At 43.1% G+C, this 26451-nt stretch overlaps 1 protein-coding gene across 1 annotated transcript in view; it reads right to left on the reverse strand.

Moving 5' to 3' along the window:
* Positions 1-26451, reverse strand: part of HS1BP3 (HCLS1 binding protein 3) — a 51754-nt gene that overhangs the window by 23356 nt on the left and 1947 nt on the right. Inside the window, exons 2-4 of the mRNA XM_087775248.1 lie at positions 23056-23221; positions 13631-13838; positions 10481-10700 (exon numbers count right to left, since the gene is read on the reverse strand). Of these exons, the coding sequence (XP_087631374.1) occupies positions 10481-10700; positions 13631-13838; positions 23056-23221 (594 nt within the window). The remainder of the gene's footprint in view (positions 1-10480; positions 10701-13630; positions 13839-23055; positions 23222-26451) is intronic.

Below are 26451 nucleotides of genomic sequence, written 5' to 3' on the forward strand. Positions count from 1 at the left end.
CACACAATGTCCTTCTTGTGAGTTTTTAGCATGCTTCCTGGCATGAATTTGGCCCCGGCTAATTATTGCCTTCCCAAATGACGCCTGGACGTAGTTTAGGGATCAGGACAAGCTCAGGGCCCTTCTTGTTTTGGACGTGGCCAGCTTGCTCTGGGGAGCGGAAGGATTTAGCTGTTGGACAGGAGCTACTTATCCTAGTTGGCACAGAGCAAGACTACAGTTCCTGTCCGATTTTATTTACTAGTTTAGTGACAGTCATATCACCCAAGCACAGCTGCGTATTTCACTGTGATGATAAATCTTACTACCCCTTATGATCTGGACATGACTGGGCATCTCAGGCAATATGGAAAGAAAGGTTTTGAGTCTTACCTGAAATTTATGGAAAGTAATAGAAAGCATTTCTTTCACTTCAATGACAATTGCCATTAACAATGACCTGAATGCCACATTTCTGTGCAAAGGGAAACTTTTCCCCAGGCAGACCTATGAAATCAGTTTTATTCCTTTTACCAAAGCAATAATGGAGAGATCTAATTTTTAAGTACTGTATCCAAGATGCAACCTGAGAAATTCAAGTGCAGAATGAAGAGCTGCTGAGTCCCAGATGTGTGTCAGTCCTTAAGAACATTTCTCCTTTCGCTGGCACTTCAGATGACTCCAGATCTGGCCAAATGCTGCAAGGGGCAGTAGCAAGAGGATGTGATCCCCAGGTGTGTTAATTAGTACCAGCCCATAGTTATAATAGCCAATTCATGCATTTTTGGCAAGGTTTTACAGATCACTTCCAAAAATGGTTTTCCAAAAGCCAATTCTTTGATCCTTTGAAACCAAGACAGAAACTTCTGCAGCAGGTCCATGGGGAAAAGAGAACAATGGTTTTATTGTCTGCTGAGTTAGGAACTTGACAGCATTAGATCAAAGGAAAAGCGAGTCTCCCATCTCGATTTAAACTGAGCACACATTCACCCCACAGACAGCTTCTTCTAGAGCAAACAATTCTATTATACTTGGTGAACAGAAAAACAACAGGGCAGCTCTGAATGCATCCCTCATTAGCAGTCTGTCTCATCTACAAGCAGTTCCCCGGATCTGCCGATTAAAGATTTCCTGTGCCTTGGTGAAAGGAGCAGGCTAATCGATGAGGTAATGCTTTTTTATTCTAATTAAGGACTTGAGTCATCCTATTATTGCAAAGTCCATGAAACAAAACATGTTTAAATCTGCCCAATTACATCATGTTCAATCCTCTTCCAAAGCAGAAGTAAAAAAAAAAAGACACTTTTGATTCTGTGTAGTTGTAAATTTATCCTGTACCCCTTCTAAAGGATCTCCTGCCTCCTACGAATCTGCCTCAGTTAACTAAGGACTTGCTTAATACGCCTGCAGAATGGCTCACGGCAGCTTCTGCATGCCTTCATCGCTGTTTAGTTCTGCACTGCTACAAATGACCGCACATTGCTGTTAAATAGGATGGGAAAATCAAAAGCTGAGAGTTCACTCAGAGGACTATGGGAATTATTTGAAAGCTGGTGCCAGCTAGTGGCAATGGTATTTCATTCCAGTTTCCTGACATTACTTGGCTCTACAATTCTTCTACGTACAGAAAAGTGTGTAGTAAGTTTTATTGCTTTAATACATTGTAAACAATGAACGAAGTTCATTAAAATCCTGTGACATCTTTCTTAAAAGCAGATATATCTACTTCAGCAAGCTGGTCAAATTCCAAGCTAGGTATTTACATTTACATCAGTGCAATCCCCCTTGCATTTCCAGTTGAATTACGTGTTCTTCACTTACTGTCCAATGCTGCAATGAAGTGTTGCACTAAGCTATTAAGTCCTTGCTGCATTTTACCCCAGATGTAGTTACATTTGTGTTCTGCTTAAAAGCATTGCTGGGTGGCATACACAGCTATAATACTACACAGCATATAGAGTTATTTGCAGTCCTTTGGGTTTAGGATGATGGTATAAACACAAATTTACTATTTATAAAACCCATTAAAGTATTTTCAGTGTTCTAATCAGAAAGAAAATGAAGCACATTAAAATAATTACTTAAACTCCTTCCCAAAGGATCCTCATGTTCCAGCTGTGTATGTACTGGAATCACTCAAGCCAGCCATGACAGAAACTCATCACTGAAGTTTAACCAAGGCAATTGCTTCAACATGCAACATAAAACCTGGGGAAATAATGACTGCATATCTTATGGGACCAAAAACCCAACACTAGACCAGGAAATATGAATGCAGATAAGGATAATGCTGGCACAGGGGAGGACTCTCACGAGTTTCCTTAGGTCAGGGAAGTGACTATTTCCAGAATAAAAGAAAACACAGAGCAGCCAAGTTTAAATCTGTAAGTTATGCATGCACTCCTCTCCAAACCTTGCTGACAGTCTGCATGCCCTAGCTCTGATCCCAAGGTGCAGTTCTTTCTGATTGCCAGAAGTGGACAGAGCAGAAGGGTTTTTGCAACCACCTGTCAAATATGCTCTCCTGAAGGAGTGCTTATAGATGTAACCTGTGCCAACTACAAGCCCAGGAGTACCAGAAAACCTCAGGTTTCCTGAATGCACTTACATTCAGTTAGCACTACCACGGAACAGCAATGAGAGAAGAGGGCTGAGTCCTTCACACATCCAACTCGATTCCCCTGGATGGAAAGCACAGCTAGAAAAGGTTCTCAGTTTCACCACTTGGAGCCACCCAGGCCTTGGTAGCATCCTCCCAATGAAAACATATTCCAAGAGCAACCACTCAGAAGACATAACACAGAACAAATACGGATGATTCTGTGAGATTCAATAGCTAAACATGGTTTTACTTTCAATTGTTTTCTTTCAGTCACCCTCAACCTTCCACCTGCGGGAGGACAGCAAGATTTGCAGTAAAGAAACATTTGGGAAGCTGTGCTGAGGAGATGGGATTGGAGGCAGAAAGGAAAGGAAAGCCCATTGCATAGGAAAACAACGCTCACAAAGCACCTATAAACATAAAAAAAGCTCGGGACTGACAATATAATGTTGCCCCAAAAAAGCATTGAGAGCAGACAATTAATGAAAAGTAAGCAAGGCTCATCCTTTAACCAGATGGGTAACACACACTTTTTGCTGCCTTTTCCTCTTTTTCCTCACTTTGATGGGGAAGAACACTATACCAGACTATATCCTTGGTTTTCAGAAAAATTTCAACTGTCAGAAATGTTTCAGTAGAAGACCAACGGGGTTGTTTACTGGGATTTTGCAAGTTGCCAATCTGACAGCAGCTGGATTGGAATTGCGACAAATACTTGTGTCACTTGGCAAAGTGACGGTCGAGCATGCCTTGCAACCTAAGCTTGTGACTCAACAACTGACAGAAAATAAAGATCTGCCTGTTTAAATCTCTGAAGGCTTCACAGCTGTGAGCACGGATACACACACTGCTACGAAAACAAGGCTCACTCTTTCTTTTCTTGTTCATTGTTTTAACTATCTGAATTTCATTAAAGAAAAAATAACCTGTATCTTCCCTCTTCTTTGATGTTTTGACACCTTCACTCTCTCTCAGCTGATCAGGACAGACAGACAAGTGTTTCTACTCCTGTGCATGGATCCTACTGGATTCAGAGGGGAAGTCATGAATGTACCTGGCTAGACCAAAAGGCAGTTGTGAATTTATGAGCGGCTGAGGACTGGGAGTATGCCTGAGGAGTGGCATCCTGAGGAGAGGCAGGAGTACAGCCCTGCCCAGGAAGGACCAGAAGGCAGAGCAGCTGAACACACATTTTGACAAGTTTACTCCAGACCATCTGTCCAGGAGACAGCAGCTGTGCTGTGACGCTGCTCCAGCCTGCAGAAATTCCCTTCCTTGGAGGTGAAAATCTACCAGCAAGCACACTGCCCTCACCTGTTACAGCTCTGGGCACTTCATCAGTAAAACCACTTGGAAAGATGGTAAATGCAGGACTCCCCTTAAGCCGATTTCTGCCTCTTCGTCAGCCATTCTCAGCAGCCCAAGGTTTCTGGCAGAGGAAGCAAGATCCAACACTGCCACTCATTTCTTCCCCAAAGACAAAAGGCTGAGGCCATCCTAGGTTCTTCTCCCACAACAGGGAAGAAAAGGAAAGGAAAGGTAGCACTGGGATGAACAGTTCAGGAGTCAAACTCTAGCCTGGCTGCCATTAAGGGGCTGGGAGATGTAAAGGTGTAGGATGCAACCCAGAAACAACTGCTGGCTCTTCTGCTGATCTGCCTCCTCCTGCAGCCAGCCTGGCTCTGCGGGACTCTGGCAAGGCCAGGGCTGGCTGCCTGGCTGCTCCTTCCCTGCCAATCTGCTGCTCAAAGCAATTGCCCATTTCATTTCATCTGCAGCCAGAAAAGGCCCCGAGTCCTTTAATAATCTCCTTACCAACTAAACCCAGCAACAGCAAACCTCTGGCACCAAGGGTGGTTGAGCTTGACCCCAGCAACAACTAGCTACAAGGCTTTTAAAAAGTTTTGGCAGCAGGCCCCCAAAAGGTCAGCCCTCACCAGCCCCATCCCTTCCTAACTATTGTCAGGAGTTAGCTGCATCTCCATTTATACACAACAGATGCAAAGCTTCAACCTACCCATGTGCTTTTATTCCTCTGGGAAGGCACAAATTTGGATGAGGAGAAGCCATGAGGGGAAATCCGCTGAAACAATAGCAGAGGTAGAGAGTAGAGACAGAAACTGTCCGGGACTCATGAGGAGACAGAAGTGTTCTTGCCTGGGGAATACCAACCTCTGGGCTCTGTGCAATTTGCCAGGAAAAACCTAGGGCTGAGGGAGGATACGCTGTCACTGAAAGATTTAGGGGGGCAAAGGAAAAAGGACGGAAGGGAGGGAACCGCGTGTGGAGGAGAGGCTTTTGCAAGGGCAGCGGAGAGCTGATGGATGCAGGAAAGGAAAGCACAGGAAAAGGTGGGTTCTTCCAAGCTGGTGAGTGAATATTACCTCAGAAGTTAATTGCAGCTGAAGAAATGCATGCACAGGGCTGCTGCATGCTTTAACTCATGAAGCAGTCACGCTCCTCTTGCAAAATTGTTGCTGCTTTGTTCAGAGGAGCTGGTTCTGAGTCATTTTAATCAGCTGCTGTCTCAGGTTTGTTGGAGTAAACTGAATACAAGTACTAAATTCAGTTGTTTTAACTACGAAGTGAGAGAAAAGAGATGCTAAAGCTCTTGGCTTCAACCTACAAACAATAAAACTGCATAGTTCATCCACAGAGGGAGAAGACAAAACCCAATTCAGTTACTATGATGTGTTTTTTAAATTGTTTTAAGATTTAGAGCTAGAAATGGGATGGGATGCCATCCAGAGGGACCTGGACAGGCTGGAGAGGTGGGCCTGTGTGAACCTCATGAGGTGCAACAAGGACAAGTGCAGGGTTCTGCACTTGGGTTGGGGCAATCCCTGGTATCAGTACAGGCTGGGGGATGAAGGGATTGAGAGCAGCCCTGCTGAGAAGGACTTGGGGGTACTGATAGATGAAAAGCTGGACACGAGCCAGCAATGTGCTCTTCCAGCCCAGAAGGCCAACTGTATCCTGGGCTGCATCAAAAGAAGCGTGGCCAGCAGGGCGAGGGAGGTGATTCTGCCCCTCTACTCTGCTCTGGGGAGACCGCAGCTGCAGTACTGCGTCCAGCTCTGAGGTCCTCAGCACAGGAAGGACATGGACCTGTTGGAGAGAGTCCAGAGGAGGGCCACAATGATCAGAGGGCTGGAACACCTCTGCTATGAGGAAAGGCTGAAAGAACTGGGGTTGTTCAGCCTGGAGAAGAGAAGGCTGAGGGGAGACCTTATTGCGGCCTTTCAGTACCTAAAGGGGGCTTATAAGAAAGATGGGGTCAGACTTTTTAGCAGGGCCTGTAGCAATAAGACAAGGGGTAATGGTTTTAAACTAAAAGGGGGTAGATTCAGACTCGATATAAGGAAGAAATTTTTTACAGTGCGAGTAGTGAAACACTGGCACAGGTTGCCCAGAGAGGTGGTAGATGCCCCATCCTTGGAAACATTCAAGGCCAGGCTGGATGGGGCTCTGAGCAACCTGATCTGGTTGTAGATGTCCCTGCCCATTGCAGGGGGGATGGACTAGATGGCCTTTAAAGGTCCCTTCTATCCCAAAGCATTCTATGATTCTAAATGCCTAACTTGATCCTGCTTGGATCAAGTAAAAAAATCCACAACTGATTGCCTGAATTCCCTACAGAAAGCAAAACCCAAAGGAACCCTCAGGGCAGACTGAGAGCAAACATGGCAGCAGGCAGAAAGCTAACTCCTGTGGGCAGAGGAGCTCAGGGCCATGCTATTTTTTTCAGCAACTCCTTCACACCCTGGCCCTGAGCACAGGAGCTCAGTTCAATAATTCAACTGTTAGGGAAGTCCCTCATGCTCCCCTGGCGTGGGGCAACTTGCCTTCTCCTAAACCATCCTAATCACTGCCCAGGAGGCAGCACAGGCCAGCAGCCATTTCCAGTGGGCATTCTGGACATAGCAAATGTAATCTGGAGGACAGGGGAATGCAACGGTATAAACATGGCCAGATACTGCCCAGTCAGCCTCAGCCAACACGCCCTGGCACGGCTGAGCTGACCAGCATTGATGCTGCTCAGGATTCCTGCTTCACATGTCTCTCTTCACTCCATGCAAATCTGCTCTCAAACCACTGGCAAATTACACCTTTTTCCATTGCAGAATTTTCAGCAGTATCATCAAGAATATCCTAGCTGTGGGTGAAGAGCTCCTCCATCTCGTGGCCGTCTTCCACGCCTTTCTCTTCACAGGATTAGCCTCCTTCGGTTCTAGTATTCTTGCTTCTTTCATTCCTGAAGGGATTCCAGTTGGAGAAACCCCTGCAATTGTGACTAGCCACACAGTAATATTTTGTAATTTACCAGGAAAATCCTTTAAAAGACAGCAGTGTTAAAAGATACTGCACCTCTAAAAACCCAGGTATATTGTCAAAGCACCATGGCAGCCTACTGAGGACTTAAATGTATGTTTCTGCAAACGTTGAGATAGATGGATTTAGAGGAGAGTTTTAGAGAAGAGTGATAAAGAGCAGTATTGCACTCACTTTAAGGAGAACAACAGAGACGAAGATACGTCAATATACCTAATATTGTCCCTACAATGTGGAGTAAAATACATATCTGATTTCCCACTTATAAAGGAATTAAAACATTTTAACAAAGGGATATTCTAATGATCGTGGCTTACCAGAAAAAAAGAAAAAGAAAAAAAAGCTGATGTCAAAGGGCCATCTTATTCAGTATAGCTTCTTCTACAGGACCTGTGTATTCTGTCCAAAGCTGAAAAGATTTCTACAAATGTCCAGGAAAACTTGCAGAGTAACTGGTGACAATACACTGGAATAACAATACTCCGAACTATCAAGAGGGCAGTGAGAAAAAAGGGGAAGATATACCCCTCAAAAACATACTTCAAATGAATTTCAACACTGCACCCCACAAATGTAACCTGATTTTGAGCACCTCTTATTCTAGGAAGAACTAGGCCTGGGGGGGAAAAAAAGGAGGAGGGGTGTTAAAAGGTGAAAACTTAATCAGAAATATGTATTACGGTTTTTGAAATGTCCCCCATTTGGGCAAGAAAAAAAACAGTCTTTCTGTTGTTAAGAATCCCAGACATGGGCCAAGATCACCCTGCTAACACAGAAAGAAAGCTTTTGGGCATGAGAAACATATAGCAGAGGAACACAAAGTTTGTAGACCATCATTATACCCACAAAAGCTGAAGAGCAGAATTGGCAAGTGAGTTGCCTACCAGACATGAAAGAGCAACTCAGACACAGCCTTGAATGCGAGGAAGAGAATCAGCACGACTGGGATGTCTCCTCCGGGCAAAAGGAACCAGACTATTAAGAGCTTCCACCTGGATGATCACCAGCAATACAAAACCAGAAAAAAGACCCTAGTTTAGCATTTTACCCCTAAGGCCAGTACATTTAACTGGATATCTGGTGGTTCAGCAGCACAGCAGCAGCGCTGGGCCAAGTCCAAGTCACAGCCTTCTGGCCCAGGAGGAAAAGTTGTTACCAAATGAAGCGTGCTGATAACATATGGAGGCCTGTGCTACTGGAGCAGTTTCATCCTCATCCAGAAAGAAAAAACCCTGTAAGATTATGCCAAACACATGATTCAATTTAGGTCAGAGCTCTGCTGCTCACAGCACTCTGGCCACTGATACTGCTTGGAATGGACTGGCTTGTTTCAGTGCTGACTTCACATATTTTCAAAGGTTTGTCACAGGAGAAAGGATCATGGATTTTTTTTTTTTAACCTGAATTTACTACGCATTAGGGAGCAGTTTACTACTAAACATATTTATCCAGTCTGCATCACCTCCTTTTTTATTTATACCCATCCCAAAGTAACTTCAAGCATGTCTGAAGCACTAAAGCTGTGAGGCCTGCAAGCTCCCTCTTTAAACCACCTAACATTTTAAAGGGCACAGAAGAACCCCTAAAATGGTCACCCAAGAAATGTCCATCCACTGACAGCTATGCTCCTGCCTTTGCCCTCTTACCTAGACACCTATTACTAATGCCATAAAGCTGGGATACGATGCTTATGTTCGATGTGATTTCCATTGATGTGAATTGAAAATATCTTCCATGGAAGCAGGGTGAGTCACAGGAGAACAGAGAAAATGTAAAATCAGATTCAGGATTCTCATTTCCACTTTCACGTTTCTGCCTTGACACCGTACATGTGAGATTTATAAAAATAATGATAAACACATATGGAGATTTTTTTTCTATAGATAGCCAACCACTGGTTTGGAGTGAAAAACTGCACAGCATGTCATGCTGCAGCTCTGTACCAGTAAAGATCATACTTCTTGTATAAATGAATTTATTCTGATTCAGTAAGAATTCTGTTCTCTAAAGGAACAGAAGCAATAAACTAAATGAGGATTAAATACCAGATCTTGTCATCCTTCAATGCATTAAAAGACCAAAATAATCAAGACTTTCAAATGCTATGTCAAACTGCAGAGCAGAAAAGCAAATTTCGTGCTTGTTTTGGCACAGCGAGTTCTTTACAGCTTGTACTTGTTGTAAGTCGGAAAATACAACATTGCATTTTCTAATCCAATAGATCATTTTCCTATCCAAAAAAGGACAGCTTCTTTTGTAAACTTACCAACTAAGGACCATTTTGTGGGAAGTACTGCTTTATCTAACTTCTCATTGTAAATAGTTATTTAATTTTTTTAAACTCTTCTTCAACAAAAGAATAATTTTGATGCTGAGTAATTAAGCATGTGCTTTGTCAAAAGAATAATATTTAAAGTTTTCTGGTGATACGTAAAGGATTAAATACTTCAAGTAAAAAGGACAATATCTGGACATCAACAATTACACATTATTATAACAAGAGCAAAGTCCGAATGGCACTTCCAGTATAAGTAGTTGACCCGACTTAGTGTGGGAGACTCTGGCTTAGAGCCTGGAGTGAACAATCCCTTTGGAAATCATTCAAGGTAATTGGGAAACACCAAGAGAGGGCTCTGGCTTGTTACTATCAGTTACTGCCTATTGCTATGAAGAAGCATTTTGAAAGCACTGTCTGGGTCCAAGACAAAGAACATTCAGTAGTGGCTGGTGACTGTGGGTGGCTGAAACAATTCAGTTGAGTCAGTCAGTGCTTACTGAAGATCAAGAACAGCTAAGCCTTTTCTACATGGCAATCTAAAGCCTGAGACACCCTAAAAAAAGTAGTCACTACTCATGATCCCAGCCACTGAAAAACTAAATTTGCTTCCAGGATTCAGTAGTTAGAAATGTTTTGAGGAGTTAAGTGAGAAATTCCATCTTGAAGTGAAGAAAGTAACTGTCTGAAAATTATTGGACAGGTAAGCGAACCCAGATACTAACATCAGCAAGCTTTGATTCAGTTATTGTTTCTCAAGCTGTTATTGCTTATGCCTTAGTGGCATTTAGCATGTGACACTTTCAGATAAGGGAAGAAGTAAAGAAAAGCCTATTTGTGAACATCATGATTGAAACGTTGGCTCTTTTGGTCTTTACGCTGTTATAACTTTACTTCCTTGTAGACACAAGTGAGCTCAGAAGCAGCTCCAGACCCTGTAGACACCAGTGTACTCCAGAGTGGCACATCCAATGGACCCTGGTGGCTTTATGTTTTGTGGTGGGACCCTGCAGTGTCCAGTAAAGTGCCTACTGTAGCTGAGACTGTTATCAAGGCATTCACAATGTCCCTCTGTCACTTGGATTTCCTGAGGAAAGAGGCACTACAGAGTCTCTTCCCTCTACCGAGGCGCCTCCTTCATGAACTGCAGAGGCCTCTCCTCCTCTGTGAAATTCAGCTGAAAGTGGCCGATGTTATAAAATGTTGGAATGAGGGGACAGTGACATAGAACAGCCTTATTTGTTTAGAAAACTAGGCTAAAAACTAAATAACAAAAGCACTACCAGCCATACCTGATTATACCAAGAGGGTCTAAATCTTCCTCTTCTTCCTCCTCTTCCTCTTCTTTTTTGTCCCCTTTTTTGGCATTTTCCACTGATGAAAGCTGTGAGATTAAGTCAGGTGTCTTCTCCTCTCTGAAAAAATCCAATGCCTCATTTTCTTCATCTTCTTTCTCCTTGTCATCAGGAATGTTTTTACCCTTGAAGTCAATGGCACTAGTAGATTTTGTTCCTGCAAAATACAATAACAGATGCAAAAACTCAGTACACAGGGTAACAACTATTTTTTATTTAATACCTTGCACCTGTTCCTGATAGTTTTCTTTGGGGAAGGAAGGACATGATCAGCTTTTGTGAAACTCATTCAACATTCCTGACTGTCCCATCTATCCACTGATGCGTCATTATGTGTCTGATCTGTTTACTGATTTAAAGTAGTTAAATAGAGAATGACAGAGGAAATGAACTTTATCTGAGACATAGAATCATAGAATCATTTAGGTTGGAAAAGACCCTTAAGATCATCAAGTCCAACCGTTAACCTAGCACTTCCAAGTCCACCACTAAACCACATCCCTAAGCACCACATCTACCCGTCTTTTAAATACCTCCAGGGATGGGGACTCAACCACTTCCCTGGGCAGCCTGTTCCAGTGCCTGACTACCCTTTCAGTGAAGAAGTTTTTCCTAATATCCAACCTAAACTTCCCCTGGCGCAGCTTGAGGCCGTTTCCTCTCGTCCTATCCCTTGTTACTTGGGAGAAGAGACCAACCCCCACCTCGCTACAACCTCCTTTCAGGTAGCTGTAGAGAGTGATAAGGTTCCCCTCAGCCTCCTTTTCTCCAAACTAAACAATCCCAGCTCCCTCAACCGCTCCTGGTATGACCTGTTCTCTAGACTCTTCACCAGCTTCGCTGCCCTTCTCTGGACCCACCCCAGCACCTCGATGTCCTTCTTGTAGTGAGGGGCCCAAAACTGAACACAGTACTCGAGGTGCTGCTTCACCAGTACCGAGTACAGGGGCACTATCACCTCTCTGGTCCTGCTGGCCACATTATTCCTGATACAAGCCAGGATGCTATCGGACTTCTTAGCACACTGCCAGCTTATATTCAGCCGGCTGTCGACCAGACATAGCAGCGCATGTCTAATCTGCTTATTTATGTTCCTTCTGTAGTCAACAGAAACAACAGAATTTCCATGTGGTGATTCATCCCATCCAAATAAAGTTGTCTGAGAAGGAGTTTCCCTCTGAAGTGCCTATTTTTCCCCACCGGCTACAGAGAGGCCATAAATACTCTGCTTAGGTGTAGGTACCTAACTTTCTCATAGCTAGTTGAGAAAAAGTCCACTTTTTGTTACTAACTTAATTCATTTGGGTTAATATTAGAGCATTGGACAGCATGAAAAAGTTCCCACAGCAGATCTTCAATACACACTCAGAAATGAAGCCTGAAGTTCTAACTCCCTTCAGTATGAGAGATCCGTCCAACTGAGCAAATTCAGCAAACTGGAACATGCGCTTTGACCAAGTCTTCTCACCATACTTGTTATATGCAAAGCCCAGGAGAATGAGGAGAGAGCTATTCCTTGCTATGGAGTCTCTGGATGTTCAGGAAAGCAATTTAAAATAATGAGGCTAGCTAAAAATAGGCCAGTGAAAACCATGATGGATAAAATTAATGGTTCCATCCTTTCGACTGTTAAAATAATATGGCATGGGAGACTCATCTCACCCAGCTTTTCATGCTTGCATCTGCCAAATCACCCAGGGCAGACTTCATTGACTAAATGTGGGTGTCTACACTGAGCAAGTGGTCTTACACTCCCCTTATAGGCAAGAGAGCGCTGGTCAGGATAGGCAGTGGATGCTAGGATGCTGCTTATCTTATCCCCACAGTCATTTGTGTTTTACCATGTTGATTCTCCCTAAACAGCCCTGAATGTATCGACTATGTCTCCAGCATCTGTAAGGAAAGTGTACACAACTAGCTTGAGGATCTGCAGTGCATGTACTGAATTCCACCTGGTTTAGTAGGGCCAGACTTATATTATTCTAAGGCAGATTTCGATGAACAGGTCACATTACTTGCACCCAATCTGTCCACAGTATAAGGACAGTCCAGACTAATTCAGCTGTAGACATGTGCACCATGGTCAGGTTAATCAGCATGCAAATGTTAATCAACATGAATTCTGAATTCTCTGTGCAAGGGATCTACTTTCAAGAGAACACTGCCAGGGAAAAAGAAAAAAAAATCCAAAACCTTATTAGCAAAAGAATTTTGCCAAATATTACGCAATTTTGCCCCCCTTGACTTTAGGAAGCTGCCAGTCTCACAGAACTTCTAATCTGGCCACACTTGACACTTTTGCAAAATAGCTGTTCACACATGGGTGACTTTCTAGCACCTTGCAACTTCACTTCCTTAAAACTAATGCTACACTGAGAACCCTGCACAGCACAAGGCTGGAGTATTCCCTGCTCAGCAGCTCTCAGCTGAATTAAGAGCAAGGGAGCCCATCTGTTCCATTCATTCGATGACTCCCTGCAATGCCCAAGGAACATAAGAAAGGAACTATATGAATCACTGGAAGAGGCAACAAGAGGTGGACATGAGGCTAAGAAAAATTAAAAAAAAAAAAAAAAAGAGGCCAGAGAATGGGTTTAACTAATAAAGAATCTGTCTTTTATTCAAATCTTTCTCGGGGTCAATAATTTGCTTTAGGACCCTCTTCAGCAAGGCCTAGCAATTTTATTAGGAATGAAAAACAGACAAAATGTGGAACAGTTGATCACTAAGGGAGACCCTGCACTGTCCCTGTACGGTCCATCTCTCCACCGACAATATATGATTCTTTAGCCTTCTAAACTTACGTATTCTGAATCACAGCTTAGGTGTATACCTAAGGGAAATCAGAGATGGTGGGATAGATACCTTCAAAGTGAGCATTGTGGTATCAATGCTTCTGTATGAGGCATGTGTCCACTGAGAAGAGGAGAGAACACTAGCAAACATGACTATGCAGCACTGTAGATGCACAAGAGACCTTCAGTGACAGCCTTTATTCTGGCATTCTCTGGTTTCTGAGTCAAGAACTTAATAACGCTTTTATCAAGCACATTGTTTGGAGAAGGGACACTCACATCTTTTAGTTACCTAAAAATTCCAGTAACTCAGGACTCGTTGCTAGATCCTCATCTTTTGAGATGAATTTCATGATATCATTGAACATAACTCTTCTTTCACAGATGTCACATTCCCCCACGAAGAGAACTTTTCTAGGCAAGAGCGGAAGAGAAGCCTGTGGATATCGTGCCGCCAGCCTCTGGTAGAGCTCCTCTATCTCGCTGTACTTCTTGGAAACCTGCAATGAAACACGCTGCCTGGGTAAGTTTCTTTACAGGTGAGACATGAGCAGCAACCAGCAGTTTAAGCACTGTGAGTTTCATTAACCCTGGAAACTGAAGTGGAAAAATATGTATTACCAAGGAGCTTTACATATAGCCTAGTAAAAGCCTGTTATCTACACAGTGAAACCCCAAGCATTGTTGCTGGTCTTCTAATTCTGTTATTAAAATCCACTCCCTAATGGCATTGAAGTTCATTGCCAGATACCCAGTGTCCATTTGTCTGACTCAACAACTAATGAAATACTGGGAAGGTCACTGCTCCAGATACTTTTCTCTGACAGCAAAAACCCTTGTCCACTAAAAATGAGCTATACGATGCCCAGCCCTGAGAGACAGGAGGGAAGAGAAGCCCAGCCAGGTAGGTATCTGATGGAGAAAGCAGCCCGAATCTTTTCACCATTGAGCCAGAAGACCCATTTCTCAGCCCTGGTGGGCTTCAGTGCCCTTCTTGCTGCTAAGACCTAAAAAACTGGCATGTTTGCTACCCTGCCAAGCCCCTAATACAGAAACCAAAGGGCAAAGACTCTGCCATTCTGCTCTTGGGATAAAAGATCTTTGGTGGTAAAAGTCTCATCTCACTGAAATCAGAGAATGGAACTCTTTACCCCATAAGAACATTTCAGCAGGAGAAAAAAAGAGACAACACCTGCCTATCAATGTGTTGATTTCTTTTGTATAAATAGTTTCACTATCACTGTTCCTAAAAGTACTAGTATTATTTCTGGGGAGACTCTGGGCTTTCATCAGTGACCGGATACTAAAAACACACATCACAAAATCTTTTGTCCCAAAAGTGCCTTGCCAATCAACAAAATTAGATGAGGCTGCCCTGCAAGGAACATTCAATCATACACTGATGGCTTCCAAAAACATTTTTACTTCTGTCATTCTTAGGGACCCAGTCTAGGAGACCCTGGACAGGTTCACTTTCAGCTGACCCCTGACTATTCAGTTTATCCATGAGAAAATAGAAGCCAACAACTTGGCCGTGGCCTACAGGTTCTTATACAGGGAGAAGATGCCAACAATGAATGGAGTCATTCCTTCTGCGGACAAAGACAGGAAGCCTGAGGAGAAATAAGGCCCAAGATACTACAAGAAAAGCAATAACCATGGGAATGCTGGTTAGAAATGGGGTGGCTTCCATGACACATTAAGTTTTGAATTCAGTACCTTAAAAAATCAACACACAAAACCCACACACAAACAAAACACTCTCTCTAACTGACGTTACAGGCATAATGCTCTGTGGCTGTGGTATTATACAGACAATATAGTCATCATGGTCCTCCATGCCCCCCTAATCTATTAATGTGTTTCAACGAATACAGAGTTGGATTAAAAAAAAAACAACCCCAAAAACTAGTGCTAGTGGAGTGTGTATGGGACAGATCCTCTACTAGGGTCCAGTTCTTATCCTCCTGTAACACATGTTGGTGGACTCTAGTGAAGTGAATTCTAATTAATACTGCAACATAAAAGATGGAGAGACTCCAGCACCACATCTTGGGATGAAAGAAGGCAGAGTTTTTCCACCAACACAGTGATAAAAGAAAGCCAACTCAACAGAAAGCACAGAAGTAGAAGGGCAACAAGTTATAGATTAACCCAGAATCCATAAACTGCATCTATACCAGCAAACTAAGCAGTATCAGGGCATATTCCCAGGCAGCGGAACCTGACAGTGTCTGTTAGGAACCTTATAGTGTCTACTGGAACCTGACAATGCCTGGCACAATTTTGACTCTGGGCAGCTAGCACTCCCCCAGATAATTTTTCAGCCCAAGATTTAGCCTGGTGCAGAGACCACTCAGTAGCCAGTTTAGGTACCGATGCCCATTGTACGTGGTAAGAAAGTTTCATACTACAGATGGATCCAGACTGTGCTAGCTGCCCTCCAGGCCAGAGAACAGGTCCTGACATTAACAGACACACCTCAACTAGCTAACTAAATTAGATGTAGGTATAAAGAGCAATAACCACCTTAGCTTTCATGTTTGCCACCCTTTTGCAGTAATTATCAACCAAGCTATCTGATTTGAAAAATATTTGCATTTCAGCTGTACAATGTTCACTATGGGTTCAGTGTCCAGTCACAAAAGGCAAGCAGCTCTATAGGAAAGATCTGAAGCACAAAACCAAACTTGAGTCGACAGGGGAATGAAAAACAAGAATTTTAGACTTGTCTCCTGTAAGCAGCACAGGTTAGTGTGAGCAACAATGTGCCCTGCATGCAGTGTCTGACATGCAATTCAGCAGCCAAGCACTAAAGTGATGGCAATAAAGAGAAGTTCCCAGAATAAGACAATCCTCCCTTTGAAAGATATCCCAAAAAGAGAAACGAAAGCAATTCTGGAATTTCTGAATTGCTGTACATTTCTAGTTTGCTAGGTCCCAGTAGCACTCTGAACAGGGTACAATACCAGAGCCCCTCCCAAAAATACTATGTAAGCACAAATATAAGGGCAGTGAGGAATTCACCGGTACTTTTTCAAAAGAATAAACAATATTAGCCTCCACCCAGAAAAAAAAAAATCAAGTCTGATTTGTGAAAAATGTTTAACATCTAATTAATTTCCATAATAAATAAATAAATAATGTCTGAAAGCATTACAAGACAGCAGCCAATCAATAAGACTATGCCAAAACAGCTTTAAAATATTCAAAAAGTAACACTGAACTGAGACATACAAACTTACTTCTTTCCCTGCTTAATTTTCATTCCTCCTCTATCAAACTCTGTAAATTATTCATAAATCTCAATTTATGTCTAATTACACCATTGAACCTAAGGTAAATGCACACCCTCGCATCCTATCACTAATTGAGTCTTTGTGAATCTGCGTGGGCTTTAAACAACAACACCAACCATAACACGCGACACAGCATACAAAGTCTGATAACACTATACCCAAAGCATACTAATATGCTACTCAAAAGCTTGCAGCACGCCATGCAAGCTAATATCCAACAGGGTGGGGATGCCCTCTGCTGGGATAACCTACCACACAGGCAAGATGTTAAACGTCCAGTCTAAATTACCTAAGCCCAATGCTGGTCCCTGCAAGCCCCTGCCAGCTGAGGCTCTTCACCTGCTGTCCCTCTGCCTGAAACTCTGGCTGCCACTGGCTCCTCTACATCTTCACTCAACACTACTGCCATCTTTACCTTGGTTTTGGTGCTGGAAATGCAGCAGTAAGGCTGGCTGAATCCAACAACCTCCGACTGATGTATTTAGAATCCCAGAATGGTTTGGGTTGGAAGGGACCTTTGAAGATCATCCAGTCCAACCCCCCTGCCGTGGGCAGGGACATCTTTCACTAGATCAGGTTGCTCAAAGCCCCATCCAACCTGACCTTGAACACTTCCCAATGATGGGGCATCCCCAGCTTCTCTGGGCAACCTGTTCCAGTGCCTCACCATCCTTGTCGTAAAAAATTTCTTCCTTATGTCCAATTTAAACCTACCCTCTTTCAGTCTAAAACCATTGCCCCTTGTCCTGTCACTACAAGCCCTGATAAAAAGTCTCTCCATCTTTCTTATAAGCCCTGTTTAAGCATTGAAAGGCTGCAGTAAGGTCTCCCCGGAGCCTTCTCTTCTCCAGGCTGAACAACCCCAACTCTCTCAGCCTCTCCTCACAGGAGAGGTGTTCCATCCCTCTGACCATTTTCGTGGCCCTCCTCTGGACCTGCTCCAACAGGTCCATGTCTGTCTTGTACTGGGGACCGCAGAGCTGGATGCAGCAGCACAGAGGCAATGTAGGGGCCTTACGCAGTGCCAGCCAGGTCTCGCAGAGTGTATTTTCTCAGGTCAAGTCCCATACATCACCCAAAGCGTTCTCACACCTTTCCAGTCTGGAAGCACCGCTTTGCTGTGACAATTTTGGACCCTTTCAATTTGACACCCTCCAAGAATCTTCCAGGAGAAAGGCGTATCAGCATGCAACAAAATTAAATCTTGCTTTTCCTGGTTACCACTCATGACCCTTTGAAAAGAGACAATGGATCCTATGGCCCAAAATGTCAGGTTAAAAAAAAAAAAGCTGCTCTAAAATACATTTTATCATTCCTATTAAGTATACAAAGTCCCCTTTGATTAATATTCAAATATCTTTCTTCCGTTGCCTGTAATTCCTTTAGGTCTTGATCTTGCAATTATCCTCTCCCCCTCCATGCCTCTAACCGATCTCTGTGAATACTGTTGAGCTAAGCCCCCACCACCTGTAAGTCAGCCTGCGTGCACGCACTTCAAGGACTTCTGTCAAGTCACAATATCAAAGGCTCAATCTACTTCACTTCAAAAGAGTTAATCATGCAAATACGGCAAAGCATGTGCATATTTGCCAGGTCAAGACCCTATTTGCCTGTAACAGTTAACATCCAACATAGAACTGAAAGAGAGACAGGGATGGGTTGAATATATTTTGCACCAGGAACAAATAAGTAAGTTGAATATCATCAAATATAGCTAGAAGGTTAAGAAAACCACTGGGAAGTTCAAAGTGAAAGCCTGAAATTTGCTGCTAATCCCTCAAATCTCATGCATGTGTCTTGCCCCCTTCTTCAGGAGAACTTCATGCATGAAAGTACACACACCAGAATGCCTGTAGGATACAAGCCTGGGACTCTCAGATGTGCATAGGAGAATTTGATCCCACTCAGTATTAATGGGATTTAATGCCTCCTTTCCCTAGGTTCCTTTTAATGCCCCATTTCTGACCTCAAACTTGTCTTCATATGCTTTGTATTTATTGCAAGGATTTCAACGAAATGGAGGCCTCAGATAGAGCTAACTCAAGCCCTTCGACCAGCCAATGTACACTAGTGAAGAGCACTCTTGATTTTATAGTATTACATGAAATGTATGAAATACTTATGGCTACTGTGACTTTCTTTTTACAAAGCCCCCGTCTTAACACTGTCACAAAATGGAGGTACAGCAACATTGTACCTTATACTACCACCAGCTTTGGATCCAGGAATCAAAAGCATCCCTTCTCACAGAGAGCACAAACTAAGCTTTCACGTCTAGACTCCCAATTCAAGCCATACCGCAATTAATGTTGCTTGGTGACCTCGTGGGTATGCATTACAGTAGATTTTAATTACATGACCACATGCTGTTCTCCCCACCTGTTTTTCCCAGCAGAAGAGCAAGCACTCTAATATTTCTTTTTAATCAACATGAATTCGTAATGGCTTCTGAACCTATTGCTACACTGAGCAGGGATTTTTTTTTTCGCCCCTCACATCACAGATGTTATAATGTGAAGGAATTTACCTTCACAACACACCTGCATGGTCAGGAAATAGCAACTCCAACACACAGATTTTGATGCCCACAGAAAGAAGGCCAACATATGCAAACAGACAATGATGAAAACATAGATGAATACACACCCACGTACTTACACTCCCTCATTTTATGAGAGGAAGACAGTTCTATAGTAAATTCCTCCCAAAAAAATGTGTTGTGCCTGTCAAACACCAGTAGTTATTTGTTCAGCTTTGAAAAAGAACAAACTTGACTTACAAATGTAACTTGTAAAAAAGAAGCAATTAAACTGGGCACAGATAGAAAGAGAAGGCACTATAGGCTGGGTGGATTTTTAATAAGGCTGGGAAGAGAGAAGGTAATTGCTAAAAAAGGTAAGGTGTGGCTAGAAGAAATGCATTTAAGATAAATAAAGCCTTTTCTTCTTCTTACAGAAAATGGCAGATCTACAGGCCATAATTAAATATCACCTTTGCACCAGTACCTCTGATGCAGTACCAACGATAAAACCAATTTCACTCTTTCAATAGGGCAAGAGTATTCTGACCTTTGAAAGAAATGCAGCTGAGTTTTCCTTCAATTACCAAGGTTATGGAGTTCTACAACCCATTTGTCCTACTTTACACAAGGCATTTTTTAATTAAAAAATCCCTCCAGTTTCTACAAAATTAGATCTGAAAGTCATCACAGAAGCTAATTTCTTCTGTTAATACTTCACAAACGTTTCAGTTAGCAACACTATGATACTGATTTCGCATAGTCCCATTAAGACTGGGGAACAGGGAACTTTGGATCGCTCAGACCCACAGCAGAGGCTAGTAACTCCACAGGTCCGATCTGAAATCTCTTTTTGCTGTTCATCTGGTTTTGGCCATAGGCCCTTAACGTATCTCAATCCAGTGTGGTCTAAATCACAGCCTGGAGATCACAGCTAGCCTAGAGGACGCTTCTGTCCTGCTCACTGTTTTTTTCCAGGGGATACAGAGAAGCTATTTGAGCAATAAATGCTGCTCAATGACATCACTGCCTGCAGTTGCTCACAGCCTAACGCACAGAAATCCAGTTTTGCTGCTGCCACCTAGGGCATGAGAGTGTGGAAGGCAGTCACTTCAACAGGAAGCAGGTGGAAGAACAGCTAGACAAGGAAAATCAATTTAGCTAATATTTCAGGGAGACAAAGAGGGGAAGGAGGTGGAAGAAAAAGAAAGACGAAGGGTCTCAAAACACAGACTTGGCTCCTGAGGTAGCCAAAACAGGATTAAAGTATCCAGAGCCAATGAAAATCCTACCACATCTACCCATCTTCTTTAACCTACTTGTCATCTCAGCACTGTGACACTGGCTCCTTCCTCCATCCTCTCAAATTTGATGATTTCAACAACAGCAAAAATAAGTTCCCTCTTGCATCCTGCTCGCATACTTGGGAAGCATACTTGGGTGGTGTACTGTATCTCACCTCGCTCTGTTCCAGGGAGGTGCCAATGCCGTTATGCCCTGTGTCACATCTGCCAGTCCTGCGCAGACACCTAACTTAGGGTTTCTCAAATGATACCAGCCCTGTGTATTATGCAAAGTGGATTCCCCCACACTGTAGATGCTCAGCTACATTCTTCTCAACAGCACTGCACTGACTGGGATGGAAACTTAGAAATTGGCAGCAAATGCAGACATCTAACCATAGAGGGCAGATTGTTCTGCCTAAAGACAGGCACCTCATGTCGTCTGACATGCTTTGGGATATCCAAGGGGTTTGCGTGGGGCAGGCAAATATCACACAGGACCTATAGGAGACCCACAACCCTCTGAAGGCTAGGTGGAAAATCCCAGGGTGGTGCGGAGAGCGAGTTATGTGCAACTCAACTGAGCCTTAAGTATTTTGCCTGGAGTTGAAGCCCCCCGCCCCAGCTGTCTAAAATGTAGAATGCTTTCCCTTTATGGTCAAAGAAGAGAGGCATTTCCAGAGGATGAGTCATCTCATTCCCCTTCTCCCCATTGACCATAACAGCAGGGACAGACTCAGATTAAAATATCCAACTTACAGAGAGATAAGTTAGGACAGGTGAATCCCTCTGTTCCTTCCAGTAATACATACAGAAAAGACTCATCGGAATGAATCGATGCAAAGCATCCATCCTCCAACCTCCCAGCTCAGGGTATTAAATTACTCTCATACACCAAACTATACAATATGTCAGACTTAGTCAGCTGAAAAAAATGTATCTGATGAGATAAATGTTATTCCCGTCAGACTACACCAGTTTTCTTCTTCATGAAGAATGAAATGCCAGGAGCTCTGACCAGGGAAGAAATCAGAAAGGTTCAATTCACTTGAGAAGAGCAACTGAGTGCTGAAAATCCTCCTAGATACAGTAGACATGGGAATGGACAATCTCAGCAAGCAGGGGGGCCACACTAGGAAGTCTGTTTCTCCTCTTTATAGACGAGCTGATTTTATCTACTTTTTCTTAAGTGAAGCAAAATGTTAGATGACAATAGCCCAGTTTAACACCTCAGGTTTAGTCAGGTTCTTTCTTGCACACAGCTGCATGGAAATACTACATAATATAAACAGGCATTGCTGCAGAAAAAAAGCAATTCCACATCCCCTTCTCTTATCTGCTCATGTCTGGTCCTTCCTCTGTCCTAAAACAAACTTTAATAGGGCTGTGCAACTCGCAGGCTCAAGAAATAGGTGTAAATTAGTACTAAATAACAACCCCCCAAATACCCATTTTTAGCCAGGACCAGTTCCTCAGCCGACGTTACAGGATAGCCGCATGAGACTGGCACACAGAAGGAAGAACTGCAGGAGCGAGAACAAGCAGTCAGGCACAAGGAGGGAGAACAGAACAGACGCTTATGCCAGCATTGCTGCTTTTGCCATAAAGTTACATATAGCATAAGGAAGGCAATAAATGTATCAGACCTCCTCACCATGCACCTCTTCACAACATCGACAAACGTGGCTTTATCTGCAAATCAGACTGTGTAAATATCCATTTATCTGCTATCTTCTACGGAGTGTGAGTTACACTAGGGCTAATGGTCTACCAGGTAACCACGCATTCATATCACTCTCACATTACAGTTATCCCTAAAACACCTGAAAAGAGCACATGTTCACAGCATGCAACTGGGTGCATCCCCTTAGAGTCATTTATAGTCATTGGACAGAGAAATGAACTTCTTGGGAGTTGTTCAGCAGACCGCTAAAGCCGATCACATGAAATGTACCCTGCATGCACCTTTTTGCATTGATTCAATAGACATCGCAGGTGAGACAGCTCAAGTGGATGTATACATGCTATAGACGACTTAAAAGAGGTGAAATGAATCTCATGTGCTATGTTTTCAAACCTTTACTCTGCACGTATAATGAAAAAGACAATTCAACTCAATATTGTTTTATACGGACACTTCCTTGTAAAACTCTCTTACTAAGGATTTTAAAAACGATATCAAGGCTAAGAGGTCAAGGCTCACCTACTGCAAGGTTAATTCGTCTTATTGCCCCACACAATTCTCTCTCCATTCAAGTAAACTATTATATACTTATGTCATGTTTACGTGCCAAGTCCCAGTGCGATACATGTATCAGAGAAACTAATTTTGTAGGACTTATAAAAAGCTTAATTGGTTTCTATTTGTTGACCCATAATGCAAAATGCCTTAAAGGCAACAACAAACAGTCACTGTTGCTTTGAGCTCCGGGAATAAGAAGTTCAACTAATGTATGTATAATACTCCTATTGCAGAAATGGTATAGACTGTGTTGTCCTACCAAGGACCTTGACCCAGGGAGGCTGTGATGACAAAGTATATCTGCTACATCAGGACCAAAATAATCAAAGGTGATTAAGAAAGTGATCACTAACACAGCACTGATTAAACATTTACCATAAATTGAACTACATCTTCAGGCTTGTGCTTTGCTGATTTGAAGGCAGCCAGTCGGGTAACAACGACAATGTGATACTCTACATGGCCAGACATCATCTTCCCATGGATTTCCTGGTATTCCGGCACTGACAAATCCAGCCCCGTGTGCGTATTCTGAATTTGCCTAGGGAAGAAAATACATGCAGAGTTCAGGCATTGGCACAAAGACTTTTAACTGACCCTCTTCCGAGGATCCAGTTCAAAGCTCAAGAAAGTCAGTGCAAAGACTCCCATTTCAACAGGACACCAGAGAGACCCTACCCCAGCACTGTTCCTACTCTGCAACAATAAAAATTTGGACATGGCCTGCTTCCTATATTCTATCCCAAAGCACCTGTCACTGGCCACTGCAGACAAAATGCATAGCATTTCTGGGAACAGAAGGTGGGGATTCATTCAGAACAGGACTTCATTCACAGGAGTTGAAGGTGTTGTCCTACCCAGCACGGCAGATGAGAAGATCCCATGATCTCTCATCACAGCTTGTTTGGAAGCAAAGGTCTGTTTGCTACAATTCACACCAAGCCCTGTCCACCTCTCCTTTGCCTTAGGACATCCCCAGGAATGGCAGAGACAATAGCTGAAAGGGGCCATGAAAGGAAGAATGAGCTTGCTTGAGTGCAGGGACAACTTGAGGTTTGTAAGAGCCAACCAGGGAGCTAGATTAACGCCTGAAATACAAAGAGAAGTTGCTGGAGCAGACGGCTGGGCCAACCACACAGTTTCCGTCCTTGAGGAAAATCAGACAAACAGCTATGAGGACTGAGCAAATTAAAGGTGTACATGATCTCTTTGAGCTGCCTTCTGGTCTTGACTGTCTGACTGACAGTCTTGTTGCCAAACAGCAGAAAGGGTACACTAGCTGAAGTATCTCAGCTTTCCCACAGAAAATCCCACTGAAAACAAAATCACCTGTCCTTTTATAACCAGTTAAAGCAGACAAAGAATCACAGTGTTAACCTGTGAGAGCTGCCAAAAGTCAGAACCACCCATGGCTCCTCTTGGAGGAAAATGCAACAAGGGCGCTGCTGCTGCAGTTTACTCGACGCATTTCCTTCTCCTGCCAGCTTCAGATCCACTGAACCGGAGCACCACCTTCCTCCTGGATTCCCACCCAAGGAATTATTTATGACATTTTTGCAAGAGGAATGCCAGGATCGTATGATAGTGCTCACGCATCAAGAGTAAGACAGCGCAGGTGCTGTTGGGGCACAAGAGAACGGTACGTTTAATGAAATGAACAGCCTGTTTCAATAGACTGGAAACCCAAACTGATCGGAGATCCTTTCCCCAAAGTTACCCCCACGCCAAGCCACAGCACACTACTGCTGTCGCTGGAAGCAAATACTCTGCCAGAAGCAGAAAGAGGTTTATCATCCAGAGCATCGAATACTCCCTGAACACATTTCCCAGTGCGTCCTTCCTATGTGTGAATGTCTTTTAATGAAATCAGAAGGGACTGTTTAAAAAAAACAATTTTCTCTTCATTAAACATTTTTTCTGCCTTTTTTTTTTTTTAACCTTAGCCGTAGCCATATGGGGAATGTCAAGTCCCATCTTCCCTGGGCTTCCTGTGGATTGCAGAGGTGTCTTGTGGAATTCTTGCCTCTTTCTTTAGGAATTGTAGATTCATTAACACAGGTGCCCTTTCATCTAAGGATACATGAAGCGTACGAACTTAAAATACACTCTTTAAAGAGGTTTAAACAATCTAATTTCAAACAAAGTTTCAAAAGAGTCCTCTTATCATGTCAAAAATTGACCAGTTCTTTTGAAACTTGAGTTTTTCCAGTAAGGCAACCTCCGAATCTCCACTGAAGAACTGAATAAAAAGCTTTTTAAAGAGAGTATCTCAAGAGTTACCTATAAATCAGAGAGCAACAAACAAGGGCACAGGCCCGATTTTGTACCCAATCCTCTTTGCAAGCCATGTTTAAAACATTAGGGCTTTAACAACAGCTCTACCGTCACCAAGATTTTATACTAGGTACCTAAACGCCATTCTGTTTGCTCCGATTCTGTTCTCATTTTCTGCCAGCCAAGGCTTTGACTTTACACTAACAGACAAAATTTTGTTCTCAGTTACACGTTGTCAGGCTGTAAACACAGAATCAATAGTCCTATGTATAAATACATGGGTGCCTGGCTTTCACACAGCGGTCCGTCGAACCCGTAAGTAACGGTCATTATCCAGAGTGTTGTGTTCAGTGGCAGCCAAAATGCTGACTCAAAGGACACCTGCCAGTAAATCAGCTGGATCTGGGGTTTTTAGAACATACCTGCAGCAGGGGAAATGCTCTCCAGATGTGCAGTCACTCACAAGTTGTGACTGCAGCTATGACAGCAAAAACGTCTGTCGGATGGTACTCAGGAGTGACCGACTTCTGTTAACGCAGCCCCAGAGTATAAATGACAAATTAACCTGCTTTCACCTCTGATGTAAATAAGGAAAAAAAACCACCAGTACACCATCCTTCCTGAATGGCCTTATTCAGCTTAAAACACCAACCATGTACAGATGTTCTGAAATGACACAACAACAACTTCACTGTAAGAGCTCCTGCATCAGAGTTCTAAAAACATCATGAAGTTAATAAGCACCTTACCTACACCTGGGGTTTTTCTTTTAAAGTTGTTAAAAGTCCCAGCTAAAATGGCTGTAATGGAAAGCGATTAGAGGTAGGGGGAATAGCTACATTTTTGTTTGTTTGCTTTAGGCCTTGTGATCACTTTCATTATCACCTCTTACACCAAACCTACCACTATTATCTCTTCCATAGCAACAGGATTGTGTGTTTTTTTAAATGTAAAAATGATTCTAAACTAGCAGAAATCAGCAGGGAGGCTGAAACAGATACAGTGTAATATCCAAAGTGCACACTACTTCTTGAAATGCCTTAGTTTCAAAATAAGCAGCCTCCAGTGTGTTAATTCATTAGATACTGTTGTTGTTATTCAAACAGAAGCAGCACCTACAAATCCCAAGACAGAATGTAGTTTCACTGAATTTTTTACATCAAACACAATCATCTTTACACTAGTAGCTTTAAAAAAGAAGCAACAAGAGAAAGCTGGTTGCTAAATCTGACACAGAGGTTTATCGCTTCTACTCCTTACTTAAATCTAGCTTGTGTATCTTCAAGTTACACTTTTGTCTGCAAATCCAGACTGGCCAGGGGAGATTTGGGCACGTGGTTATCTTTCCTAACACGGATCACTTCACCTGAACACAACGAGACCATTCATACCAGTAGCACCGTGCTTGCGCAATCAGATCACGCTGGATCAGCACGGGACAGAGGAAGGGGAGATTACACAAAGGTCAGCTGAACAGAGCGCTTTCCACAGCGCAAG

The sequence above is a fragment of the Nipponia nippon genome, unplaced genomic scaffold, assembly GCF_047370975.1.
Source record: "Nipponia nippon isolate SJK-2023a ecotype South Korea unplaced genomic scaffold, ASM4737097v1 scaffold_4, whole genome shotgun sequence".
NCBI classification, from domain to species: domain Eukaryota; kingdom Metazoa; phylum Chordata; class Aves; order Pelecaniformes; family Threskiornithidae; genus Nipponia; species Nipponia nippon.